The 26108-nt window shown below is 44.1% G+C and overlaps 1 protein-coding gene across 2 annotated transcripts in view; it reads right to left on the bottom strand.

The window, feature by feature from the left end:
• The window catches only part of LOC124612616 (facilitated trehalose transporter Tret1-like), a 492469-nt gene that overhangs the window by 239522 nt on the left and 226839 nt on the right, over positions 1–26108 (bottom strand). For both annotated transcript variants that reach the window (XM_047140910.1, XM_047140911.1), the window contains one exon: positions 13047–13162. In XM_047140910.1, coding sequence (XP_046996866.1) covers positions 13047–13081 — 35 coding nt within the window. In that variant the 5' untranslated portion in view covers positions 13082–13162. The remainder of the gene's footprint in view (positions 1–13046; positions 13163–26108) is intronic.

Genomic DNA, 26108 nt, shown 5'->3' with positions numbered 1-26108 from the left:
TAAAGTTTCCCCTTCCTGGGACAATGAATTCACGGTGTTCTTATTTCAATTTCCAGGAGTGTAGATGAGTGTCGCCGTTTCCGTTACAGTGCAAAGGGAATTTACATGTTGCTACACTACTGGCCATTAAAATTGCTGTATCACGAAGATGACGTGCTACAGACGGGAAATTTAACCGACAGAAAGAAGATGCTGTGATATGCAAATGATTAGCTTTTCGGAACATTCACACAATGTTGGCGCCCGTGGCGACACCTACAATGTGCTGACATGAGGAAAGTTTCCAACCGATTTCTCAAACGCAAACAGCAGTTGACCGGCGTTGCCTGGTGAAAAGTTGTTGTAATGCCTCGTGTAAGGAGGAGAAATGCGTACCATCACGTTTCCCACTTTCATAAAGGTCGGTGTGTAGCCCATCGCTATTGTGGTTTATCGTATCCGACATTGCTGCTCGCGTTGGTCGAGATCCAATGGCTGTTAGCAGAATATGGAATCGGTGAGTTCAGGAGGGTAACACGGAACGCAGTGCTGGATCCCAACGGCCACGGATCGTGCAGCCTCGTGTCGATCCCTGTCAACAGATGGGGACGTTTGCAAGACAACAGCCATCTACACGAACAGTTCGACGACGTTTGCAGCAGCATGAACTATCAGCTCGGAGACCATGGCTGCGATTACCCTTGACGCTGCATCACAGACATGAGCGCCTGCGATGGTGTACTCAACGACGAACCTGGCTGCACGAATTTCTGTTTACAGAATCATGATGGTCGCATCCGTCGGGCTATTCTTGCGGTGAACGCACATTGGAAGCGTGTATTCGTCATCGCCATACTGGCGTATCAGCCGGCGTGATGGTATGGGTTGTCATTGGTTACACGTCTCGGTCACCTCTTGTTCGCATTGACGGGACTTTGAACAGTGGACGTTACATTTCAGATGTGTTACGACCCGTGGCTCTACCCTTCATTCGATCCCTGCGAAACCCTACATTTCAGTAGGATAATGCACGACCGCATGTTGCAGGTCCTGTACGGGCCTTTCTGGATACAGGAAATGTTCGACTGCTGCCCTGACCACCACATTCTCCAGATCCCTCACCAACTGAAAACGTTTGGTTAATGGTGACCGAGCAACTGGCTCGTAACAATACGCCAGTCACTACTCTTGATGAAGTGTGGTAACGTGTTGAAGCTGCATGGGCAGCTGTACCTGTACACGCCATCCGAGCTCTGTTTGACTCAATACCCAGGCGTATCAAGGCCGTTATTACGGCCAGAGGTTGTTGTTCTGGGTACTGATTTCTCAGGATCTATGCACCCAAATTGCGTGAAAACGTAATCACATGTGTGATATATTTGTCCAATGAATACTTGTTTATCATCTACATTTCGTCTTGGTGTAGCAATTTTAATGGCCGGTAGTGTAGGTAGGTATCTCTATTCAGTCGTTTATGAGCGCTGTTCATAGACACACAAAACTCTGTACCTTTTAATTAATTAATTATATGGTCGTGTAGCTGAAAGTTCAATTGCAAAAAAAATTTTCGTGTTTTCTAAGATGATCAGATAGACACTATTATTAGTTTAAATATCTCATCGTACTTTCGTTTCTGCGACTCCACAAGGAGATAATGGCAAGAAGACACTAATGGAACATGGTAGAAATATGCACAACGATTGAAAAGTAACTTTGGAATCAGCATATCATTTTCTTAAAGCATATACTACCCGTAATTTACGGTGATGCTTCAGCCTTAAGCCTAGTTTACAGGATCACACTGGCTTGCGCCACTCGTTGCGTGCAACTAGTTTCACGCAGGTACTTTCGTATGTGTGTGTAGACACGGTGCCGCCAGTGTACACTTCAGTTAGGTTCGTGAGTGCCGTAGTTGTGCTAAAATGAAAGTTTTGGCAGTTCTGTCTAGGAGAGCAGAGAGGACGGACGTGTGGAGCTCGCGCGCCTCGGCAGATTGTACCCAAATGGGAGAAATAAGCCCTCCCCCCTTTTGCAAGAAATAATGAATAAATAAATAACCAAATAAGACTCCCTAGAACCCAGTGGCTGAAGAGGGCATATAACACGCCTTACAACAGTCCGCTCCTCAGAGAGGAGAATGAAACGTCGGAAAAAAGCTTTACGAGTTGTGGCGGAGCTAATCTTGTTTGCATGAAATTACTGCACGAGACAAAAGATAAAAAAAGTAAGAAACATCTTTGGGTTTGTGACTGCATGAAGAAAAGACGTCTGCCTGGTTGTTCACCGACCTTGCTGAAGGAAATTGTACTGAAAAACCATAAGTTATTTTAATCATTTGTACTACAATCTGTGAATGGGAAGCACTTATGGGACGTTTTAAATATATTAATATTGAATAAAGAATTCAGCCTCCCAGATCTCTGTAGCATTTTCTTCTGTCAACTACTATCCTTATAAAAGAATCTGCCAACTCGAACCCTGGAATTTTAACCTTGTAGACGCGGGCTATTCCGCAGCTAGATGTTCTGCTTGCCTCTATGTTTCTTAATTCATTTGTGTATGTACGCCTATGATTTCAAATGATTTTGCTCTGCACTCGGGTATTGTCTACAAATTTATGTTCAGATCGTATATGACAATCTCAGGTGCAGCAACAACTAGCTGCTTGTTTTTGTAGTCAAAGTCATTAAAACCCTACAAATACCTTTGCGTAGCATTGACACCCAGAAAGCGAACAACTTCCTCCGTTCCCCACTTAATATTTCAGTTCGTTTACTCTCTACGGACACACCTAACCTCAGTACACACGCAGCTGGTGTCGCTAAAGTTGGAACAAGCCTAAAATGTTTAGTTTCGCCAAGGAGTTGCGCAAAGGCGCATCGCGCATGCGGAGTCGCCGGTAGCGCAGTTGCGTGCAACCCAGTGTCGTCATCTAAACTAGGCCTTAGTTACTTCTCAGGAAGACTTAATAAGGCACTGAGGATGCGTCCGTGTCACATTACACCTACGTAGGGCTGTTGAAAAACGTAGGGAGGTTATGTAATTCTTATATGACTTACGGTGCACATTCGAGAGTGACCATAAAAACGTATCGCTACGAGTTAACTGCAGAGATACAAATTGTTTCAGCTGTAGTTCCAACTGTCATGGTCAATAGCTGATATTAACTGTATAGGTGTTCAGCGTTTAAAACTTAGAGACAGACTGAAATGAGAGTTGTTACCGCTGTTGCCTAGCACAAACAGATCTGTAATGAGTACAAAAGAATTACATGTGAATAGTCGAAAAGCCTTTTAAAGCTCGCAATAAACGCGGACTTCCGAAGGTTTTCATGTCAACAGCAAAACGGTCGCAACTTTCACTTACGGCGCAGCGACCTTCACTGGCATCCGAAGTGAACGGTGGTTCGCACAGTCTCACCAAGCGAAAAATGTGCCTACAAGGACAGAAGTGCAGCTGCAGGTACAGTGGGATGAGAGCGTCTTTCCTCCTCATTTACTTTTAATTCTTACTCTGGAAGAGGTCAAACACAGGATGGCCGAAATAAAACAAACTGAGCGCCAACGTTATGCAACAGTTGTTCAACGTAGTAACGAGGATTCTCTGATATATAATGACGCATGTTCTGTGAGTCACGTACTCGTACATCAGGCCTCAACTAAAGAAAGAAACCGTAAGCAGCGAGATATACTAGTCATGAGTCTGTTCTGGGACACCGTTGTCTATCTTATTTGAACTTTTCTTTGGAATTGAAAAGGCTGCTTATGTAAGGTGCAGGTTCACACACTAATGTAGTTGCTGTTGATTCTATCGATAGATGAGAAAGTACTAACTATAGTCTTCATCTGAAGAGCGGAGGGAACGGTAAACTAGCTTGCCTAATCACAGAAAACCTACAAGGGGGAAGGGGGGGGGGGGATTGTGACGGTTAGTAAACACCAGTGGCTGAAAATGCCAGATATATTTTATCTATTGCATGTTTATTGCATGTATAGCAAATACATTACTAGCCATTAAAATTGCTAAACCACAAAGATGACGTGCTACAGACGCGAAATTTAACCGACAGGAAGAAGATGCTGTGATATACAAATGATTAGCTTTTCAGAGCATTCACACAAGGTTGGCGCCGGTGGCGACACTTATAACGTGCTGACATGAGGAAAGTTTCCAACCGACTTCTCATACACAAACAGCAGTTGACCGCCATTGCCTGGTGAAACGTACTTGTGATGCCTCGTCTAAGGAGGAGAAATGCGTACCATCACGTTCCCGACTTTGATAAAGGTCGGATTGTAGCCTATCGCTATTGCGGTTTATCGTATCGCGACATTGCTGCTCGCGTTGGTCGAGATCCAATGACTGTTAGCAGAATGTGGAATCGATGGGTTCAGGAGGGTAATACGGAACGCAGTGCTGGATCCCAACGGCCTCGTATCACTAGCAGTCGAGATGACAGACATCATATCCGCATGGCTCTAACGGATCGTGCAGCCACGTCTCGATCCCTGAGTCAACAGATGGGGATGTTTGCAAGACAACAACCATCTGCACCAACAGTTCGACGACGTTTGCAGCAGCATGGACTATCAGCTCGGAGACCATGGCTGCAGTTACCCTTGACGCTGCGTCATAGATAGGAGCGCCTGCGATGATGTACTCAAGGACGAACCTGGGTGCACGAATGGCAAAACGTAATTTTTTCGGATGAATGCAGGTTTTGTTTACAGCATCATGATGGTCGCATCCGTCCTTGGCGACATCGCGGTGAACGCACATTGGAAGCGTGTATTCGTAATTGCCATACTGGCGTATCACCCGGACTGATAGAATGGGGTGCCATTGGTTACAGGTCTCGGTCACCTCTTGTTCACATTGACGGCACTTTGAGCAGTGGACGTTACATTTCAGATGTGTTACGACCCGTGGCTCTACCCTTCATTCGATCCCTGCGAAACCCTACATTTTAGCAGGATAATGCACGACCGCAAGTTGCAGGTCCTGTACTGGCCTTTCTGGATACAGAAAATGTTCGACTGCTGCCCTGGCCAGCACATTCTCCAGATCTATCACCGATTGGAAACGTCTGGTCAATGGTGGCCGAGCAACTGGCTCGTCACAATACGCCAGTCACTATTCTTGATGAACTGTGGTATTGTGTTGAAGCTGCATGGACAGCTGTACCTGTACACGCCATCCAAGCTCTGTTTGACTCAATGCCCAGGCGTATCAAGGCAGTTATTACGGCCAGAGGTGGTTGTTCTGGGTACTGATTTCTCAGGATCTATGCACCCAAATTACGTGAAGATGTAATCACATGTCAGTTCTAGTATAATATATTAGTCCAATGAATACCCGTTTATCATCTACATTTCTTCTTGATGTAGCAATTTTAATGGCGAGTAGTGTATAATAAAGACAATAATACATATAATTTATAGATTGACATCTAAAGTTTTATTATAATCAATTGCGCGTCATTCGTTGCCGCCAGGAAAACGTCGCAAGTACCACCATAGGCCGTGTTGGGACGTTCTGCAATTAAGTAGGAACGATTTGCCTGGCTCCTCCACAGTTGCAATTTAGAGATGGAGCGTTACCCCATATATGAAGAGAGTCCGTGCTTCTGTCATGATTGCTGCGTATTCTGTTAAACTACGTCCACGTTCTGCTTTGCCCCTGTGGTAGTAACGGTTCCCTTTAGATCACCGAAGTTAAGCGCTATCGGGCTTGGCTAGCCGACTGTTTGGGTCTGCCGAGTGCTGCTGGGAAGCGAGCTGCTCTGAGCTTCAGGAGCTACTTGATTCAGAAGTAGAGGCTCCAGCAGCGAAAGATGACAACATGCTCCTTCGTATCTACATCCAGTGACGCTTACCGTCTGAGGATGACATGGCGATCGGTCTTCCGATGCCTGCTCGGGGGGAGTAGGTACTGCGCGATTGGTCAAAGGCAGGGGGTTTCTTCCTTACGCAGAGCAATTTCTGGCAGTGTGGAGGGTAAGCCTGTGTCCAGCCTGTTTCATAAGAGTCTGTTAGGTCGAACTGAGGTATATGCAGTTCCATGGCGGTTTCGCGATGGTTTTCTTGATCGAAACCGGTTTCTTTCTAGAACAACCGCATCTTGATGGATAAGGAATTCAACTTACCTTCCCTTAGGAATGTGGAATGCACTCAACGACGGTGATATGACTTTCAAAATGATGGAGCACAGCAATCAGTCGTCCTTTCCTTTCAGACTTTATTAAAGCAAATCTAGATTTCGTCTAGTAACTAGCCATTACCAGTGCTAAAAATACAGGAAGTATATAGTTAGGCGATAGTATGAAAATTTTACAATTCGTGGCGTAACCCATATCCCTTATACAATAGATACCAGTATCTCAGAGTTTTAATACATGTCCTAGCACATCAGTTCCCTGTTGTTCGGGCTCCTATTATAGTTCACTCAAGATTACTGTATAATGAAGGTAGCCTTCGCGAAGAACAAGTCGGTAAGGTGTATGTCGTGCTCTTTATGAACTACGTAATAGGTAACATTCACTGTAAAGCAGTTATGGTCTCTACTAAAAAACTTAGAATTTGCATATGAATAACACAAACTAAAATTCGACTAAAATTATTTACGTTGCTGTCTGACTTACTGCCACATTTAATGGTAAACATTAGTAGAAGTAATAAATACTAGATTCCCTCCTTGTGAGCCAATTATTTTGTTTTTCTTTGAAACACATAGATAACGTCAGATCGGTAAAAAAAGTTTAAAAAAAATATTTACTAAACACTAGCAGGCATGTGATAAATGCTGCGACTATTAGAACTGATTGGATTTCAAATGGTTGAAATGGCTCTGAGCACTATGGGACTCAATTTCTGAGGTCATCAGTCCCCTAGAACTTAGAACTTTTTTTTTCCTTTCTTTATTGTGATTTTAACACCTTATACAAAGGCGGGCTGGCAGCAGCACAATACGCCGCTCTTCAGCCTTGAGTGTTACAACAAGTAGTACATAAAGGTGGCACAGAGTAGACAGTAAAAACGGTGGGCAAAAAAATGTAGACACTAAAAATCGAAAAAACATGTAGCCGTTCACGCTGGACGAGAAACATCACGAACACTGGGCGACACGATGCACAGAACATGGATGATGGCGACGGAACGTGAACGGTGGGGGCGTGACGGCGAACAACACTACACACAAACGAAGGCACACACACGAAACACTGACGGCGATGATCTCCGGCGCGCGAATGTTCACTGAGCGTGTACGAGTCCGGGGACCTGCCAAGAGAGGAGGTGGAGGAGGAGGAATGGGAAGGGGAATGGGAGAGGGGGGAGCAGAGATGCCACGGGCAAAGGAGAGAGGGTGAGGGAGGAAGGGGGAGAGGAAGCCCGGTGGAGAGGGGAGGAGGGAGGGGGGAAAGGAAAGAGGAGGGAAGGGAACGGAGGGAGGGAGGGTGCCTAAAGGAGAGGACACAGGAGGTGGGGGGGAGGATCAAAGTTGATAAGAGGGGTAGATGGAGGGGATGAGGACATCATCAGGGAGGGGGAGCTGGCGGAAGCCACCTTGGGAGAGGGTAAGGAGGGTGGAGAGATGGAGACCGGGTGGGACGTGGGAATACAGGTGCGGCAGCGGGCGGGGGTGGGAGAGGATCGGGGACACGAGCGGGTGAGGAGGATCAAGTTTACGGGAGGTGTACAGGATCCGTATCCTTTCAAGGAAAAGGAGGAGGTGGGGGAAGGGGATGAGATCATACAGGATCCGCGTGGGGGAGGGGAGACGGATGCGATAGGCAAGGCGGAGAGCATGGCGTTCAAGGATTTGGAGGGATTTATAGAAGGTAGGGGGGGCGGAGATCCAGGCTGGATGGGCGTAACAAAGGATAGGGCGGATGAGGGATTTATAGGTGTGGAGGATTGTGGAGGGGTCCAGACCCCACGTGCGGCCGGAAAGGAGCTTGAGGAGAAGGAGTCGGGAACGTGCCTTGGCTTGGATCGTCTGGAGATGGGGAGTCCAGGAGAGGCGACGGTCGAGGGTGACGCCAAGGTACTTAAGGGTGGGAGTGAGGGCGATAAGACGGCCATAGACGGTGAGATAGAAATCAAGGAGGCGGAAGGAAGGGGTGGTTTTGCCTACAATGATCGCCTGGGTTTTTGAGGGATTGACCTTGAGCAACCACTGGTTGCACCAAGCGGTGAACCGGTCAAGATGGGATTGGAGAAGGCGTTGGGAACTTAGAACTACTTAAACCTAACTAACCTAAGGACATCACACACATCCATGCCCGATGCAGGATCCGAACCTGCGACCGTAGCGGTCTCGCGGTTCCGGAATATAGCACCTAGAACCGCACGGACACTCCGGCCGGCTGATTAGATTTAAATATTCTATCTTTAGTACTATTTTTCTCTTTATTTAATCATCGCGGCGAGGTATATGGTCCTCTTACTTACTGAATAGTTCATAGATGGGGCCAGATGCCAGCATGACAGATAGTTCGTGTGATTCGCCATTCCGTAACGGATGTAGAGGGTGCGATCTCTGTGCCACTTCAAACAGATTTTTAATTATAAGAACAGTAAAACCAATATATTGAATTGCTGTTCTTAACAATGTACATGTATATAAACCAATATAACATGGAAAAAGTGCTGTAAGTTCAATATTATAACTATCGTACTCGTACAGTATTTTGTTAATGGCTGCTACATATTGGCAAGACTGTTATTTGATGATTCCCTCGTATGCGTTTAAACTGAACGAGTAGAGCTGCTTTTCATCGCAGTCCAGGAGGTGGAATGTGCCTCAGTATGGATAGCCATTCGACGGGGATTGATCTTAGTGTACTACTGAAATTTTCGTCGTGTTATTCAGCTGTGCGTGTCGCGAGTGTGTGTGTGTGTGTGTGCAGTATTGAGCCCTAGAGAAGTATCATATTCTGCGCTAGAGTAGACTAGCCCAAGTGACGAAATGCGCTTAGTTTCAGGTTGTCCCTAGATGCTTCTTGTAGGACAGTGTCCGGTCCAATGTAATCCCTAGGTATTTTGGCTGCTGATTGTCGTGTAGCAATCTGTCACCAAAATAGGCCTAGAGCTGTCTGTTCGTCGCTCTATTGCACAAATAAAAGCAAGCCATCTCTGCCTTGCGGTGGTTTGATTTCATTCTCCATCTCCGAAAGTATGTTCCCATTATCGCCAGATCAAATGTTAAGATTGCTTCCGTTTCTTCAAAATTTCGATGTCCCATTGCCAGCACTCAGTCATCGGCGTATCGAAACTTAAGAGATCTAGTTTCAGGCGTATCGGACATGTATAAATTAAACAGGAGTGGGGTGAAGCCCGATGTCTGAGGTAGTCCATAATTTAGCATCTCTGAAGTGTTTATCCTATTTATACCCGAAATGACCTTCCAGCAAGCATACTATTAATAAAGTGGACTGTTTTTGTGCATGTGAGACCGTGTCTCCATACTGTGTCATAGGTACTCTATAGGCTACAGCTCAATAGCCCGTCTTAGCTCAATATACAAATGTACAAACGTCAATGCAGCACCTTTTCTAGGGGAGGACAACAAAGAGAAACAAAGTTTTAAGAGAGGTTAGAACTGAAGAAAACATTCAGCCTGAGAAAGAAACTGGATATAATTTTTGTTACAATATTTCTAGTGAAGACCAACATAATTCTAAAGTTCTGCATCCATACAAACTACATTTGTTGAAAATTTTCGTCAACACTCGGAAATTATTCTGTCAGAATATTCAAGGGCTGAGCGGTAAAATTAACTAACTATTTATTCGAATTGGTCATTTACAGTTGGAAAACCCAACCGGCGTATAATGCGCCTCCCTCAACATCTTTTGCCCATTGGTATATAATGTGTGAAGCAAAATTCACGCTCTCGGACGCACAAGGCGCGATTTCTTGCATATTAGCAGTAGAAAAAATGTCTGTAGCACACCTTCGTCCCGCACATATCTTCGGTAGGGAACGGACACAAAGAAAGGTAATTAGGCAACGCTGTAATTAGACGTAGGACGAGTATCTTCATTCAGTGCTGTTTAATTTGCTGCACTGGGTAGAGTTTTGCGCTAGAAGATTTCAGTTGGAGAGTTGCATTCAAAGCCTAGGTATAACTTTTTTGTTTCCTAATTTTGATATGTCCAGTAGTCTGCAACAAACGCTTTTTAGTAAACAAAAAATGGTTCAAATGGTTCTGAGCACTATGGGACTTAACATCTGTGGTCATCAGTCTCCTAGAACTTAGAACTACTTAAACCTAACTAACCTAAGGACATCACACACATCCATGCCCGAGGCAGGATTCGAACCTGCGACCGTAGCAGTCGCGCGGTTCCGGACTGCGCGCCTAGAACCGGTAGACCACCGCGGCTGGCTTTTAGTAAACGCAATATGTATTACAACCACAGTTTTTTGACGTTGTAAATAATTATTGGACAGACGTATCAGGAACATTCACGAAGAGTAATAACCAAGCAAAAATAAATTATCTGTTATAAGAGAGAAATAACTAAAAAACCTATCAATGTGGCGATGTTAAACACACATACTAAACTGAAGAAGAACGGCCAGTTTTAATACACTCTAAGAGAAGAAAAGCAATGACGCACCACGAAGGAATTATCCGAATAGGACGGAAATCGGTAGATATGATGGACGTGTACAGACAAACAAATAATTACAATTTCAGAGAACTTGAATGATTTATTCAAAAGAAAGAGCTTCAAAAATTGCGCAAGTCAATAACGCGTTGGTCCACCTCTGGCACTTAGGCAGTTACTCCGCTTTGATTGACGAAGTTGTTTAATGTCATCCTGAGGAATATCGTGCCAAATTCTGTCCAATTTGGGCATTAGATGGTCAAAATCACAAGATGGCAGGCGGACCCAGCCCATAATGCTCCGGATGGTCTCCACTGGAGGGGGGGGGGGGGGGGAGGGGGGAGGGGAGGAGGGGAGGGGGGGGGGAAGATCTGGCGACCTTGATGGCAAAGGTAGGGTGGGGCAAACACGAAGACATGCAATAAAAACTCTCGTCTTCTGCTGCCCGGCACTACCTTGGTGAAATGTAAGCCCAGGATGGTTTGCCATGAAGGTCAACAAAACAGGGTGTAGAATATCGTCGACCTACGGTGAGCTGTAACATTGCCGCATCACTCCTTGTTGTCTTCGTCTTCGCTGGGCATCAGGGCTCAATTTCAATGGTTCAAATGGCTCTGAGCACTATGGGACTTAACATCTGAGGTCATCAGTCCTCCAGAACTTAGAACTACTTAAACCTAACTAACCATAGTGCTCAGAGCCATTTGAACCATTTGATTTTCGTTCTTTCGTAGGGTGCCAATAAATGATGTCTCTCCCAAGAATTGTCACACGCATTTTCTCTGCTGTTCCATCAGATATTTGCAACTTCGTTTTCACAATATGTAGCTGGAGGCAACTCAAACAAATATTGTTCATCACGTTTTCCACGAGACGCCTGGTATCGACGGAAGGCGTCGATTTGAATCCCGTTACAAACAAAATTATTTTTAAAGCGGAGTTTTAAGTGCCCATTCCATAGAGCGGTCCCAGATTAGTCTAGTGCGACATTTCTTTTATAGATATACAGGGTGTTACAAAAAGGTACGGCCAAACTTTCAGGAAACATTTCTCACACACAAAGAAAGAAAATATGTTATGTGGACATGTGTCCGGAGAAGCTTACTTTCCATGTTAGAGCTCATTTTATTACTTCTCTTCAAATCACATTAATCATGGAATGGAAACACACAGCAACAGAACGTACCAGCGTGACTTCAAACACTTTGTTACAGGAAATGTTCAAAAGTCCTCCGTTAGCGAGGATACATGCGTCCACCCTCCGTCGCATGGATCCCTGATGTGCTGATGCAGCCCTGGAGAATGGCGTACTGTATCATAGCCGTCCACAATACGAGCACGAAGAGTCTCTATATTTGGTACCGGGGTTGCGTAGACAAGAGCTTTCAAATGCCCCCATAGATGAAAGTCAAGAGGGTTGAGGCCAGGAGAGCGTGGAGGCCATGGAATTGGTCCGCATCTACCAATCCATCGTTCACCGAATCTGTTGTTGAGAAGCGTACGAACACTTTGACTGAAATGTGCAGGAGCTCCATCGTGCATAAACCACATGTTGTGCCGTACTTGTAAAGGCACATGTTCTAGCACCACAGGTAGAGTATCCCGTATGAAATCATGATAACGTGCTCCATTGAGCGTAGGTGGAAGAACAAACTAAAATGAGCTCTAACATGGAAATTAAGCGTTTCCGGACACATGTCCACATAACATCTTTTCTTCATTTGTGTGTGAGGAATTTTTCCTGAAAGTTTGGCCGTACCTTTCTGTAACACCCTGTATATTAACAGGGATAGTAAAACTCGAAGAATAACCTTTAGTTCAGCAGGGACAGCAGTGTCTTGGCCCGGGCTAACTGCTACTGTCAAGCATATAGAGCTACTTGACACACTGCTGGATTGTCGTTTTACACTTCCAGTTAATACACATCGATGAAACGAATATCTACCTACACTAATTTAGGAGCGCCTTATGAGCATGTTAAAGTCCGATTTAAAATAATTTTGATTGTAAATGAAAAAAAACCGACGCTTTTTGTTTACACCATGCGTTACGTGAAAGACGTGGCGAGCCGTGGTTGTCTAGGCTGAATCCAGCTACACAGTGCAAGAACTAAATTGCAAATCTCTGCCGAAACACCAGAGAAAATGCTTCTGACGAATCTTAAAGGAGGACACCCGGTATAACAATGCTGCTTTAGTCCATCAGTAAGTGTTCCAGCCTCAGCTGGAGGATTCTTTTAAAAATGCCTTTGAAGCTAAACACATTTGCAATCGAAAGCTGCGTTGCATATTTAGTCTGGTCATAAATTTACACAACATGCAGTTAAGCAGCATTATCCTCGGTGTCCTCAGAGCTGCACCGAGTACTAAATTTTGAGATCATGTGCAGTACAAGATCCCGTAGACGATTTATTCTCGCGGTCCGTGAAGGCTTAAGGCAGGCTCTCACTTACCCGTTAAGCACGGAAGGTTCCATTTCTGGTGGCATCTTTGGAGGCTTTCGTCAGCAGAATTTGAACCACAATGGCGGATGAGTGGAAACTCTTCACATGTCTGGTTTCATCTGTTTCTGCAAAGAACAAATCCCTCATTAGTGGTTTGAGACATTGGATAGCGTTCAGCATGCGGATACACGGTGCGTTGGAAGGAAAGAAGTGCACGTGATGCGCATCGGATATGTAAGCAGGTAAAAGTACAGTCACAGCTGCGTCCGCTGATAGTCCTTCAGACTCGAGTGGAACTATTCTGTGTTGCTGTAAAGTATTATGGTACGTATCTGATGAGCACACTATCAAAAGTAGTGAAACATACGTGAGAAGGTTGAAAATTTGCTAATATAGCTGCGTAAAACAGTGTTTTATAACGCAACCCGCTTTAGGTCAATACACTTTTCCCAAAAACGTTGCAGTCTCTTCACCGCTGAAGTGTGGAAAGATGTGCGAAATACCCATCTTCCACTGTTACAGCCTCTTCACTGAACCGAAATTTACCAGTCACAATATTATTTAGAAGTAGAAACGGGTGACAAGCAGAAGGTGCCAGATTTGGTGAAAATTCATGCTTCAAATCCCTTAATTTTTCCATTCTTAAATAAATTTTTCCCTTCTTCTTCTTTGCTCCAGAAGAATTACACAGTATTCGACACTCATTGTGTCACCCTTTAAAATAAGAACAGCTCCATTTGCAAAACCTGAAAACTTTGGGCTTGACCTTTTCGCCAGAGGGAATTACTTCTGCATAATTCGTGCAGGCCCACTAGTTTCCACTCACGTCGTTGCTTTCTTTCACGTTGAAATCAACAAATGTCGTATCTACAGTAGTGGAGAATATCCTCGGATACTTCCCAGATTTTCGCATTTAGGGAACCGTGTAACATATTTTCTTACAGTTTTGAAATGATAGCACCCCTTTAAACGTGGTGCATTCTTTTTCTGAAGTTCCAAAAAAATTCTCTGGAAAAGCAAGATTTTTACAAATATAAGAAACTGTTCCAAGATACAACAGGGTCATGTACCTAGGAACAAATATTCTATTCAAATTTAGAAGTGTTGCAATCGAGAAAATCTTGACAGTACTGTATTTAATAGTCTATATGTTACACCATTACTCTATCTCAATCTCGACATTATTGACAGTAATGTATTCAATAGTATAAATGTTACATCATTACTCTACTTCACACCAATAATCAAAAAGGGAAATCAAATTAAGACGTGTGATGAAACACCAGTTACGGGTTAAAAACGTTTCGAAATAGAAACTACTGGTAACTGACACAAATTTCCAAAAAACGGAAAATTGTTCAAATGGTTCGAATGGCTGTAAGCACTATGGGACTTAACATCGGAGCTCATCAGTTCTCTAGACTTAGAACTACTTAAACCTAACTAACCTAAGGACATCATACACATCCATGCCCGAGGAAGGATTCGAACCTGCGACCGTAGCAACAGCGCGGTTCCGGAGTGAAGCACCTAGAACCGCTCGGCCACAGCGGCCGGCGGAAAATGTTAAAGAGTTAGAGCAACTCAGTTCATTTGTGCAAATATCTTGTGTTCCATGTTAGAAGACCTTCCGCGTCAAAGCACAAGATAGTGTTCGACTGACGAAGTAAGGATTAATCGTCCACACGTTATGTAACTACAATGCAGAACAGAACTAAAGGATCACCCCATAATTGTCTCCCATTGCTGCGATGTGTAAGTTGAAATTTCGCTCAAAGGTACCTACAATCTTCCTCTGTAACGCTGCAAAACCGTGGCGCCTTGCGACGTCACCCTCTGGCTTAGCGACGCTTCAAACAGCAGTGTGTCGGCACTTGTGACAGAAAGGTCACAGCTCAGAAGTTCATGTAAACTGCAATGTGGGTTGCATCGGCACCAAATACAATTTTGCCAACGCCACCGTGGACGCGTCACAGAATGAGTTGAGTCGCCATAGTCCCTAAGAGACCAAATTTACCCCCTTCTTTTGAAGTCTCTGCTAAAGAGGTCAGAACAACGACATCCACCGTTGAAATCACATGATTTATTAAGGAGGGAGGGGGAGGCGAAGCGGGGCTGCAAAGAAAACATTTGAGACTCACCGCCGCTCAGAATCGACACGACACGGGTCCGTGAACCCACCCCTTTCCTGAGCCTTTGATCACATTTCGCGGTCGAAAACGCTAGTTCGTAGAGCGATGAGCAACGGGAAGATTTTCTTAACACTGCTGACACCATCGGCCATTTTAACAGTTCTTTTAGGAAATTGTAGGACTGTATCGTCATTGAACTTGGTCGCAAGCCTTCGGAGTGCAGCAAGACCGCAGATTTTGTCTTCGTGTGCAGGTTAGAACCACTAGGGACCGTTCAAAACTATTCGACGAATTTTAAAGTGATCCGAGGCAGTAGAGGGTACTTATGCTTTTTCAGCCCTTCTGTTTTTCGCCTTCCTGTGTCATGATCACGTGAGAGTGCAACACTAACGTGTGAGTCAATAAAACGACAAAGAGTCCGTTTAAGATCCCGCAGTCTGGCAACACACGCGGTGCCACCCACACAACTTTGTTGAGCACGTTAGAACTATATCTGTCAGAAACGTCGACACCAATTCAGTCTGTCGGCTGCTCTAGGGCCTGAAGGTAGGCAAAACGCACTCAGTGGTGTCGAAGGAGTTGCATAACCCTCAGGCGTTATATAATATGTAACATTTATAAATGCTGCACCGAATGACAACAAAAACAGTAGAAAGTGCCGGAGACTGCTTATGGGGGTCTCTAGTATGCCTTCGTTCATGTCATTCTAAAATTACTCTCTAGACTGAAACACCTGCCAGGAAACATCATATATTTATTCCTAGATACACTTTCCTCTCGCTGCAACACTCTTCCTTATCACTCAAGAGCACAAAATTAGCTTCTTTACAGAATTGTTCAAATGTTGCGAAGAATTTCGGTTTCACATTTGCTTTTGCTCAGCTATCAAAAAGACAGTCCCCATCCTGCACAAAACTATTTCCTAGTTAATTGTACGAAGGGACTTCAAAATGTAAGTTACCCATTATCACTGCAGATCAAGCAGATTTTCTTGAAAGCTGTGCTACAGTTCAAAGTGACACAGATACATGACACTATTTATCAACACAGTTATACGCACCGCTGCAGAACTGTCCGTACACGAAACCCGGAACGTATACTCTATTGTGACAATGCGCTGCTCTTGTTGCCCAGTGGTCTTAGTGTGAGACGTCATGTGTAACTTACTTTCTGAAGTCCCTTCGTATACCTAAAACAATCCATCCGTTATATTATAATACATCTATAGCGTTAACTAAAACACACACCTGTAACAGCCGACCGTCCAGTATCATGTTACAGACCTTCTTGATGTTTCATCTGTGCTTGCAGTTTTGGCACATCTCTCACAGGGATCATCTTAAAAAGGCGTTTGGGCGCGCTCTACCTCTTTCTGCTAAAAAAAGATGAGCAAGATTCTTACATACTCTCACCGACCGTGTATGAATTTATTTTGGGGATAAATGGGGCAAAATAATATTTTCTGTGATGCCGTATTCCTTGCTCTCCCTTTGCACAAAACACGGGCAACACGATTGTATTAAGGTAGAAATGTAAAGTAAAATCCGCCCCGATAGCTGAGTGGTATGCCGGCACGGTAGCTCAGCGTGTTCGGCCAGAGGGTTTAGCTACCCTCAGTAATAAAAAAAAAACTGAGTGAACGGATCAACGAACAACCTGAACACGAGTGTCCGCGGACGTCCGCCACGAACAAATTCAACGAACAAAATAGAACAAAATAAGATCAACGAAAAAAAAAGTGGTTAGCGTGACGGATTGCCGTCCTACGGGCCCGGGTTCGATTCCCTACTGGGTCTGGACTTTCTCCGCTCAGGGACTTCAGGGACTGGGTGTTGTGCTGTCTTCATCATCATTTCATCCGCCTCCGGCGCGCACGTTCTCCAATGTGGCGTCGAATGTAATAAGACCTACACCAAGGCGGCCGGACCTGCCCGGCAAGGGGCCTCTTGGCCAATGACGCCAAACGCTCATTTCCATTTCTTTTTTTGTAAAGTAAACTGAACCGTAGATCAATTTCAGACTTGATTTGCAGTATTGTTCTGCATCTGACAGTTCAACAAAAACAAAATTGCTCTGGTATTAACGACATTTTCTCGGCAAAACTTTTTCTCCGTTACAGTGAATCTAAGAAGAAGTCTCATGGTAAGAGAAAGTACGGAAACATCTTTTCATTCAGGCGAAAGCACTCGAATGAATCTTCGAAATAGCCATATATATCTTCTCCTCAAAATCGGCGAGGAAAGGAATATAAGGATAACACTGACGAGAAGAAGGGATAGGATGCTAGGACACCTGTTAAGATACCAGGGAATAACTTCCTTGCTCTAGAGGGAGCTGTAGAGTATAAAAGCTGTAGGGGAAGACAGAGACTGGAGTATTCCAGCAGGTAATTGAGAATGTAGATTGGTTCAAATGGCTCTGAGCACTATGGGACTTAGCATCTGAGGTCATCAGTCCCCTAGAACTTAGAACTACTTAAACCTAACTAACCTAAGGATATCACACACATCCATTCCCGAGGCAGGATTCGAAAGTCTCCCCCTCTATAGCTCGCTCCCCCCCCCCCCCCCCCCCCCACGAACCTGTGCTACAGGTTGCGTCTTATTTACGCAGAAGCAACACTCGCGGCGCAATATGAATAATGAGCTAGTGAAGGAAACTCATGCTACTACTTGTGGTCCTCCACACATCATCTGTATCTTTGACGTTCGTCCACTATCGTCTTACAAAAGCATCTACAGATGTATACTACGGATATCACCGGTACATTTACAAGCCCTACAGACTCCGTACATTGTCTTCTTACTTTAGAGCAGAGTCGATAAAATCTTATAATCTGCCCTATTTAACAGTAAATGCTCTTCCTATACTCAAAGGTGTGGGAAATCGTAAGAGGACTTGGCAGTACCGTTCTTACTTCTTGGCATTGAAGATTGTTGCTGCGATATTATCGTTTCCCGTAGTGCGTAGGCTGTGAGGCTGTGCATTAGCGTTTAGTAATCTAAAGAATGACAGAAATAGATAACTGTGCCCGAAGACGACAGCATACTGCCGAAACGTGACGTGTCAATTGGACAATACCGAGTGACTGAAGTCTATATAGCTTTAGAGATAGTCCTTCCCAGTTGTAATGAGTCGTCTATTAAAAATTTGTATAAACGAGCATAGTAAATGGAATACGTCGTTAAACAGATATTAGCTTGAAAAGGTGACTAATAAACGCGTGAAACGAGACTGAATACTATCATACCGAGCGGTTTTGTTATTACACGAAGGAAGAGGAAAAGTCGAATGGCGGTGTGAGCCTGTGGTCTCCGTGTAGCCAGCCTGTCCACAAGCCGGAACACATCCCCTGATGAGGCCGAGGTGTCGTGTTCGGTAGTTGCACCACACCGCTCGGCTCGCGTTACGCAGGTTATTCCCCTTCCAGACTTTCTCCGTATCCTGGAATAACGAAATGGGTAAGTGGTGTTGCCACACCACAGTTCTTCCCCTCGCCAACGGTCTGCCGTCAAGCGATCAAAGACCTGTCCTTCCCCCAGCATCAATTAAAAAGCGGACTTCTTCAAAAGATACAGTAGGCTCGTAGTGGAATCGAACCGACTGTCGCGACAATGAAACACCACGTCTGCGGACAAGAACGCACTCATGATCTAAGCTCTTGTCGGTGGGGGAGGGGGCACGGAGCACGGAGAGGGGCATGATTCATTTTAGTTTCGTGAAAGTTGGAGGGATGCAGTTACGACGCACAATTTATTACAAAATAAAACCCAAAACTATTGGAAAACTCTTTTTCTGTATCTCCAAACATACAGGGTGGTTATAATTTATAATTTAAGTGCAGCTACTCACAGTGGTCCAGTTTGGTGTGCAATTATCGTATGGCAACGAAGCTTGGTAGATATTTTAATGCGTTACTGTGGAGAGTAGGTATTAAAATCCATGGAGAAGAAATAAAAACTTTGAGGTTTGCCGATCACATTGTAATTCTGTCAGAGACAGCAAAGGACTTGGAAGAGCAGTTGAACGGAATGGACAGTGTCTTGAAAGGAGGGTATAAGATGAACATCAACAAAAGCAAAACGAGGATAATGGAATGTAGTCGAATTAAGTCGGGTGATGCTGAGGGAATTAGATTAGGAAATGGGACGCTTAAACTAGTAAAGGAGTTTTGCTGTTTGGGGAGCAAAATAACTGACGATGATCGAAGTAGAGAGGATATAAAATGTAGACTGGCAATGGCAAGGAAAGCGTTTCTGAAGAAGAAAAATTTGTTAACATCGAGTATAGATTTAAATGTCAGGAAGTTGTTTCTGAAAGTATTTGTATGGAGTGTAGCCATGTGTGGAAGTGAAACGTAGACGATAAATAGTTTAGACAAGAAGAGAATAGATGCTTTCGAAATGTGGTGCTACAGAAGAATGCTGAAGATTAGATGGGTAGATCACATAATTAATGAGGAGGTATTGAATAGGACTGGGGAGAAGAGGAGCTTGTGGCACAACTTGACTAGAAGAAGGGATCGGTTGGTAGGACATGTTCTGAGACATCGAGGAATCACCAATTTAGTATTGGAGGGCAGTGTGGAGGGTAAAAATCGTAGTGGAAGATCAAGAGATGAATACACTAAGCAGATTCAGAAGGATGTAGGCTGTTGTAGGTACTGGGAGATGAAGAAGCTTGCACAGGATAGAGTAGCATGGAGAGCTGCATCAAACCAGTCTCAGGACTGAAGACCACAACAACAACAACAACAACTGTGGAACCGATTTACGTTGGAAAAAAATGGTTCCAATTTTGGCCACCAGGAGCAAACGTGGCACTTTGAATGCAAGAAAGACGTTTAGATATGTTTCCATATGTAATGGATTAGGTACGGGACAAGGGTAGAAAAGGCCAAACAATTGAGAAAGTCATAATGTTTATTTTATTGTTGACTGCAACTTACACAGTTTGCTCAGCGTCAGATTTTCCAGCGTAAGCCATTTCCGCATTGACGCATTAGCATATCTACCAAGTTTTGCTGTCATAAAGTAATTACAGCCCACACTGGACTTTTAAGAGTAGCTGCTCTTTACTTATAACCATCCGGTACTACTGCTGCCATCTTATAATAGATGCCCACAACCTACAGTGTACCTGAGATCGAGGTGTCCCAGTGGTTGTGACACCGAACTCGTATTCGGAAAGACGGTGGTTCAGATCTTTGCCTGGTTCAATATGTTCAGTCCAGTCTGTACCTCGGGTCGTCAGCTTACGGGAAACGCGTAATAGTGTGAGACATCCCTCCAGCTGCGTTGCTGTATGCCCGGTAGTGGACAATACTGTACACAGAAAGGGGTCCCCAAATTCCCAGTCCTTCACCAACTCATAGCAGGAAAATATTCATGAAACATACAGCTGCTGCCGTTACTCACAAGTACATTTAGTTCACATTCATCTGAATCCGCAAACCACTTTTCCTGTGTAATGGACACGTATGTAATATTAAAGGTAAATGTTGCAAGAGTCTGATATGTTAATAACAGACTGCGAATGATAAACGTAATGGACACTTATGTAATATTAAAGGTAAATGTTGCTTGAGTGTGATATGTTAATAACAGATTGCGAATGATAAACAGTTTTACTGCTGCGCTTATCTTTCCTGTATACTGGATAGATACTACATAGTGTGACACGTTATTTTCTCCCACACCATTCGATACCTGCAATGTTGACGTTCTGGTACGTTTTACAATACTGAAAACACTCGATATCGATAGGGTTTTATGCACATCCTCGCAGCAGCAAAGCGTCCGACGAAATCGATGTTGCATCGTAGTTGGGCTGATGTGATATTGCCGGTTCTGCCTGCTGTGCCGCTATGACCTTGATTGTGAGGGACATTTTCCAACACAACACTCACATCCACATCTTCCATAACGCCAGACACACTCCCTAACACGTCGTTATTCACATTCACGCCACAGTGATGATGCTGTGCTGGATGAGAGAAGTTTTGTAATGGTCCTAACCTGGCATTTTTTTTATGCTGGAAAATGATATGACATTGGCTATTGTCATCCGCCATTAAGAAATCGCTAAACCTACAGATGTTCGTCACCATTGGTTCTCTAATTCTATTATAGAGGTCACAGTTAATGATTATGTGCTCTGGTGTTCCAGTATGTTCACACTGACAGATATCATTGCCTTTCCTGGTGAAACTGTACAGGTAAACTGGATATAGAACGTGTAGCGTTAAGTAATGTACCATGCCCTGATTGAAAATTCTTGGCTCATTAAAACTGTGTATCGGACCGAGACTTGTACTCGGGACCTTTGCCTTTCAGTCGGTAGATCACTCGCCCGCGAAAGGAAAAGGCTACGAGTTCTAGTCGCGGTCTGGCACATAGTTATAATTTGCCAAGAAATTTCATATCAGCGTACACTCCGCTGCAAAGTGAAAATTTCATTTTGGAAACGTGCCCCAGGTTGCGGCTAAGCCATGGCTCCGCAATACCCTTTCTTCCAGGAGTGCTAGTGCTGCAAGTTTCGTAGGAAAGCTTCTGTGAATTGTGAAGTAGGAGACGAGGTACTGGCGGAAGTAAAGCTGCGAGGACGTGCTTTGGTAGCTACTTCGGTAGAGCACTTCCCAGCGAAAGGCAAAAGTCTTGAGTTCGGGTCTCTGCCCGGCACACAGTTTTACTCTGTCAGGAGTTTCCATATCAGCGCACACTCCGCTGCAGAGTGAAAATTTAATTCTGGCCTTGAATGAAGTTTACATGACCAAGGATTCGGAGAATGCTCGGGAAAAGTTTGCGGATTCTACAGTCTGTTTCAGCGCTGTTGCAGTTCTGTTATGCATTCACCTTCCAGTTAGGCAGTTAGGACTCGGTTGTTACCCTTCTGGCTGTAATTTTTTGCACTCTTCATTGAGTATCCCCTGCGTCAGGCACCCCCGATTGGGCCATGATTGTAAGTGGACATACCGCATCAGATGCTCGTCCTGTATCCGACTGTCACACCAACGATCAGTGCAAAGTCTGTTAACATCCCGGTCACGTGCAAGCTGCACTATCACATTAACCCCGGCGGCCGTAGTGGTATCTCTCCAACACATCATATATCTCTAATTCAATGGCTCTTAAGTGTATGTGAAGATCAGAGGAGGAGAAACGTGGTAAGTCGACTTTTTTATCGAAATTATTTTATTATCCGTTCGTGCAGCGTATTACACCGACCAATTCTCTGTGGCAGGAAGAGGTTAGAAACAAAATTATTGACTGTACAAGGGAGCAAGGAGGCAAGTCCAGCGCCTACTGGGCATAAATGTCGCACTGTCTGACACTAAAGCTGGATGTTTTAAATTTTGAGTTGACCAATCTGCATTTGGACAAACAAGCAGTTCTTTCGTTCTCCACTTCTATCGTAATATTAACCACACTCACAGTTTATTTTAGAAGCAATGTGTTTCTTAGCGCAGTATTACGTGTTGTTAATGTATTATTAGCGAGTTTCACATGGAAAAATCACCAATTCGATCTCATATTTTAAGAAGAATAAAGTCCACCTGCAATATATATGTCCCTGCAATCGAGCACGCTCGAAATTTTGGGCCGTAATTCTGATGTCTGAAACTACGCACTTGTGAATTTCTGACTGTACAGTTTTTAAATTTGGCGCGCACAGGTTATTGTCACTCGCTCCAGCCCACTGCAGTCGCCTTAACGCCCGGGCGCGAAATACGAAGGCGTGCTGAAAAGTAAGGCCTTCGAATTTTTTATGAGAAGAAATATAGCGCTGCGTAACATAACTGTATCGGTGCGTGAGAAACAGCATGCTGTAATTGAGTTTAGAAATCGAAGAGTTCATCCAGATATGGAGCACGTTCTCCTTGAGCATTAGAATGCCAGACCACACACAAGCGCCGCGATATCTGCAACAATCCAACGCCTTGGGTTCACTGCCACCCAGCATCCTCCACACAGCCCCTTTGGCCCCATCCGACTTTCATCTGTTTCCGAAACTTAAACACCACCTTCACTTTGATGGTGACGAGGCGGTGTAAGCAGAGGTGATGTTTCGACACCGTCACCAAAGTTTAACATTCTACAGTGACGGTATCAACAAAGAAGAAATGTATTCGCCGCCAGAGTGGTTATTTTGAGAAATAAATTTGTAGACATAAATAATAAAGATTTAGAACGTTAATAACGTTTGTTTTGTTTAAAAAGCTTTAAGTGTTTACAAATAAAATTGGAGGCATTACTTTTCAGCACGACCTTGCTTTTTACAATGGACACTACTATTTGCGGGTTGTTGAAGGCGAGGGAAGAGGGGTGGAGAGTTGTGGCACATCTGCCAAACGTGTTATGAAATCCTGTTCTAGAACACATGCCACAAAAGCAAAATGAGTAAACCAAAGCATCTGAAGAATTATTATAAAATGGAGTTAATTATTCTCGTTTTACAGTTTAATTACACCAAATCACGCTGAAGAATAACGCATCTCCTGGTTATGTACTTCCTTCAGTATTGTCAGTTATAAAATATAAAGAAAAGAAGGCTCAGCAGCGGTGCCAATGATGAAATAGCGCTCCGCTGCTTCTTTAATGACACACTGATTCGTTTCATTCATTTACACTGCATTTCGAATCGCAACGTAAAAATGATCAAAGACATCTCTGGCATAAGCTACATGTTAGAAACCGCGAGCTTTGACATAATGCAAAAAGCATGTCACCATGTCGCAAACCTCTTACTCCCTCCGATGTACAGTACTTCGCGCTCAGGCAGCTGCAGTGGGTGGGAGCGAGAGACAAATGTTGCGAGCGATATTTGAAAGCTGTATATTTGGAACGTCAAGTGCTTGCTATCAGAATTATGGCCCAAATTTTTGCTTGGGTTTGACTGCTGGGACTAATATCGTGTTTTTCCCTTCCCTGAAAATATGTCGTCGAGTTGGTGATGTTTTCTTCTCAGTGACTGGCAGTAGATTTTCCTTTTATTTCTTTTTTCTGTCTCATTCTATCTCTGATCGATGGCAATGCTGACATAGTTACATACACACATCGTACTAAAGAGGTAGCTCACATGGAACGTTAAACAATGCACACAAGAGGTTTCTTGTGCATTCACATGAGTGAGTTATGTCTTGCTGCGACAATCTGACATGCTTTGACTCATTCATGCAGAAGAAACGTCACAGATAATGAACGATTTTAATGCTATTGACCTCTGTAAGCTCAAGACTACTATCCTACACTACCACATCAGTGATGTGTTCTCTTCACTACCATGTGAGTGGTTTATTACTACTTTCAGAAGCTGTTCTATACTAATAATATACCTGTGGCTTTCACAGGGTTCTGCGAAACTACTAGTCGGATTTTCATGATGTTTTCGCAGGTAACTTGAGCATGAATTGGGGCTCCGTGGAGGCTACAGTTAATCAAAATCGGATCACGAAGAAAAAGACACCGTAACTGATAGTTTTATGCATACTAATATTGTAAATGCGAAAGTAACTCTGTTATGTTTCCACTACTGGCCCACTGAACTGATTTCTATGAAATTTGGTATTGGGTTGAAGTGAACCTCGCGAAGAAAGTATGGAGCATCAGATACTTACTGATTTGAAGAATATTTAGCAAATTTTGGGAAAATATGCACTCTTCGAAAACGCTATTTATTCTTTGAATTTTGATCTTCATCATATTAGTGGAAATGCTTTTATTGGTTGATAGTAACGAATACAATGCTTATACAATTTTATATGTCTTCAGTCCATACTTCCATGTTATTTGTGGTAATACATACACATAGTATAACGTATAGCTACTTCAATAGCACGATGCATAACGCGCTCCTACCATGCCGCTCTGTACGCATTGCTTGGCAGCAGTGCCGAAGGTGCCGACGCAGCGTGCGTTGGGACAGTTTGGGAGGAGAGAGAGTGGGCCACACTCACGGGCTACGCTTGTCCGGATAGGCAGACGCGTGAGGGCAGCTGATGTCATTGCCTACTTACCCACCACCACGCACCATAACAAAGCTATCGATATGGGAGTGCAGCTGTAGCGAACAGCTTTTGTAAATAATCTTAAGCAATTTACAATAAGCAAGGAAATGGATAATTTTCATGTTTTGTAAACATTTAAGTCCCATAATGAACAAGTTGTTTTTGTACTTACAATTTGGTTCAAATGATTCAAATGGCTCTGAGCACTATGGGACTTACCATCTGAGGTCATCAGTCCCCTAGACTTAGAACTACCTAAAATAACTAACCTAAGGACATAACACTCATCCATGCCCGAGGCAGGATTCGTACCTGCCATCGTAGCAGCCGCATGGTTCCGGACTGAAGCACCTAGAACCGGTCGGCCACAGCGGCCGGCGCCCTCTAACGTTGATCTGTTTTGTAATCCCATTGTAATAGTAAATATATTCTGCTATGGCAGTGATTGTATTAATGCTCAGATGGCCTTCAGGAGAAATCCCACAGAAAGAATGCCGCCGCAGATGATGCTCTTGGCATCTCAGCTACAGAGTCTGCTCTATCGTGCCGCAAAATAAGGTTCTGTTGTACACTCGAGGTTGGCTAGTCACACATGCAGATAATGGTTCAAATGGCTCTGAGCACTATGGGACTTAACATCTATGGTCATCAGTCCCCTAGAACTTAGAACTACTTAAACCTAACTAACCTAAGGACAGCACACAACACCCAGCCATCACGAGGCAGAGAAAATCCCTGACCCCGCCGGGAATCGAACTCGGGAACCCGGGCGTGGGAAGCGAGAACGCTACCGCACGACCACGAGATGCGGGCTCATGCAGATAATCCTCGGATTTAATATTCTTCAGTCATTATGAAGAGTTAAATATGGTGGGATAGTTATACTGCTTACCGCTTACAGTCCGTTCTGAATGTCGCCCATTTTCTACTCAC

Source organism: Schistocerca americana, chromosome 4 (genome assembly GCF_021461395.2).
Source record: "Schistocerca americana isolate TAMUIC-IGC-003095 chromosome 4, iqSchAmer2.1, whole genome shotgun sequence".
Taxonomy (NCBI): Eukaryota; Metazoa; Arthropoda; class Insecta; order Orthoptera; family Acrididae; genus Schistocerca; species Schistocerca americana.
The sequence above is the reverse complement of the archived record's forward strand: the minus strand, read 5'-3'. Positions and strand labels throughout refer to the sequence as shown.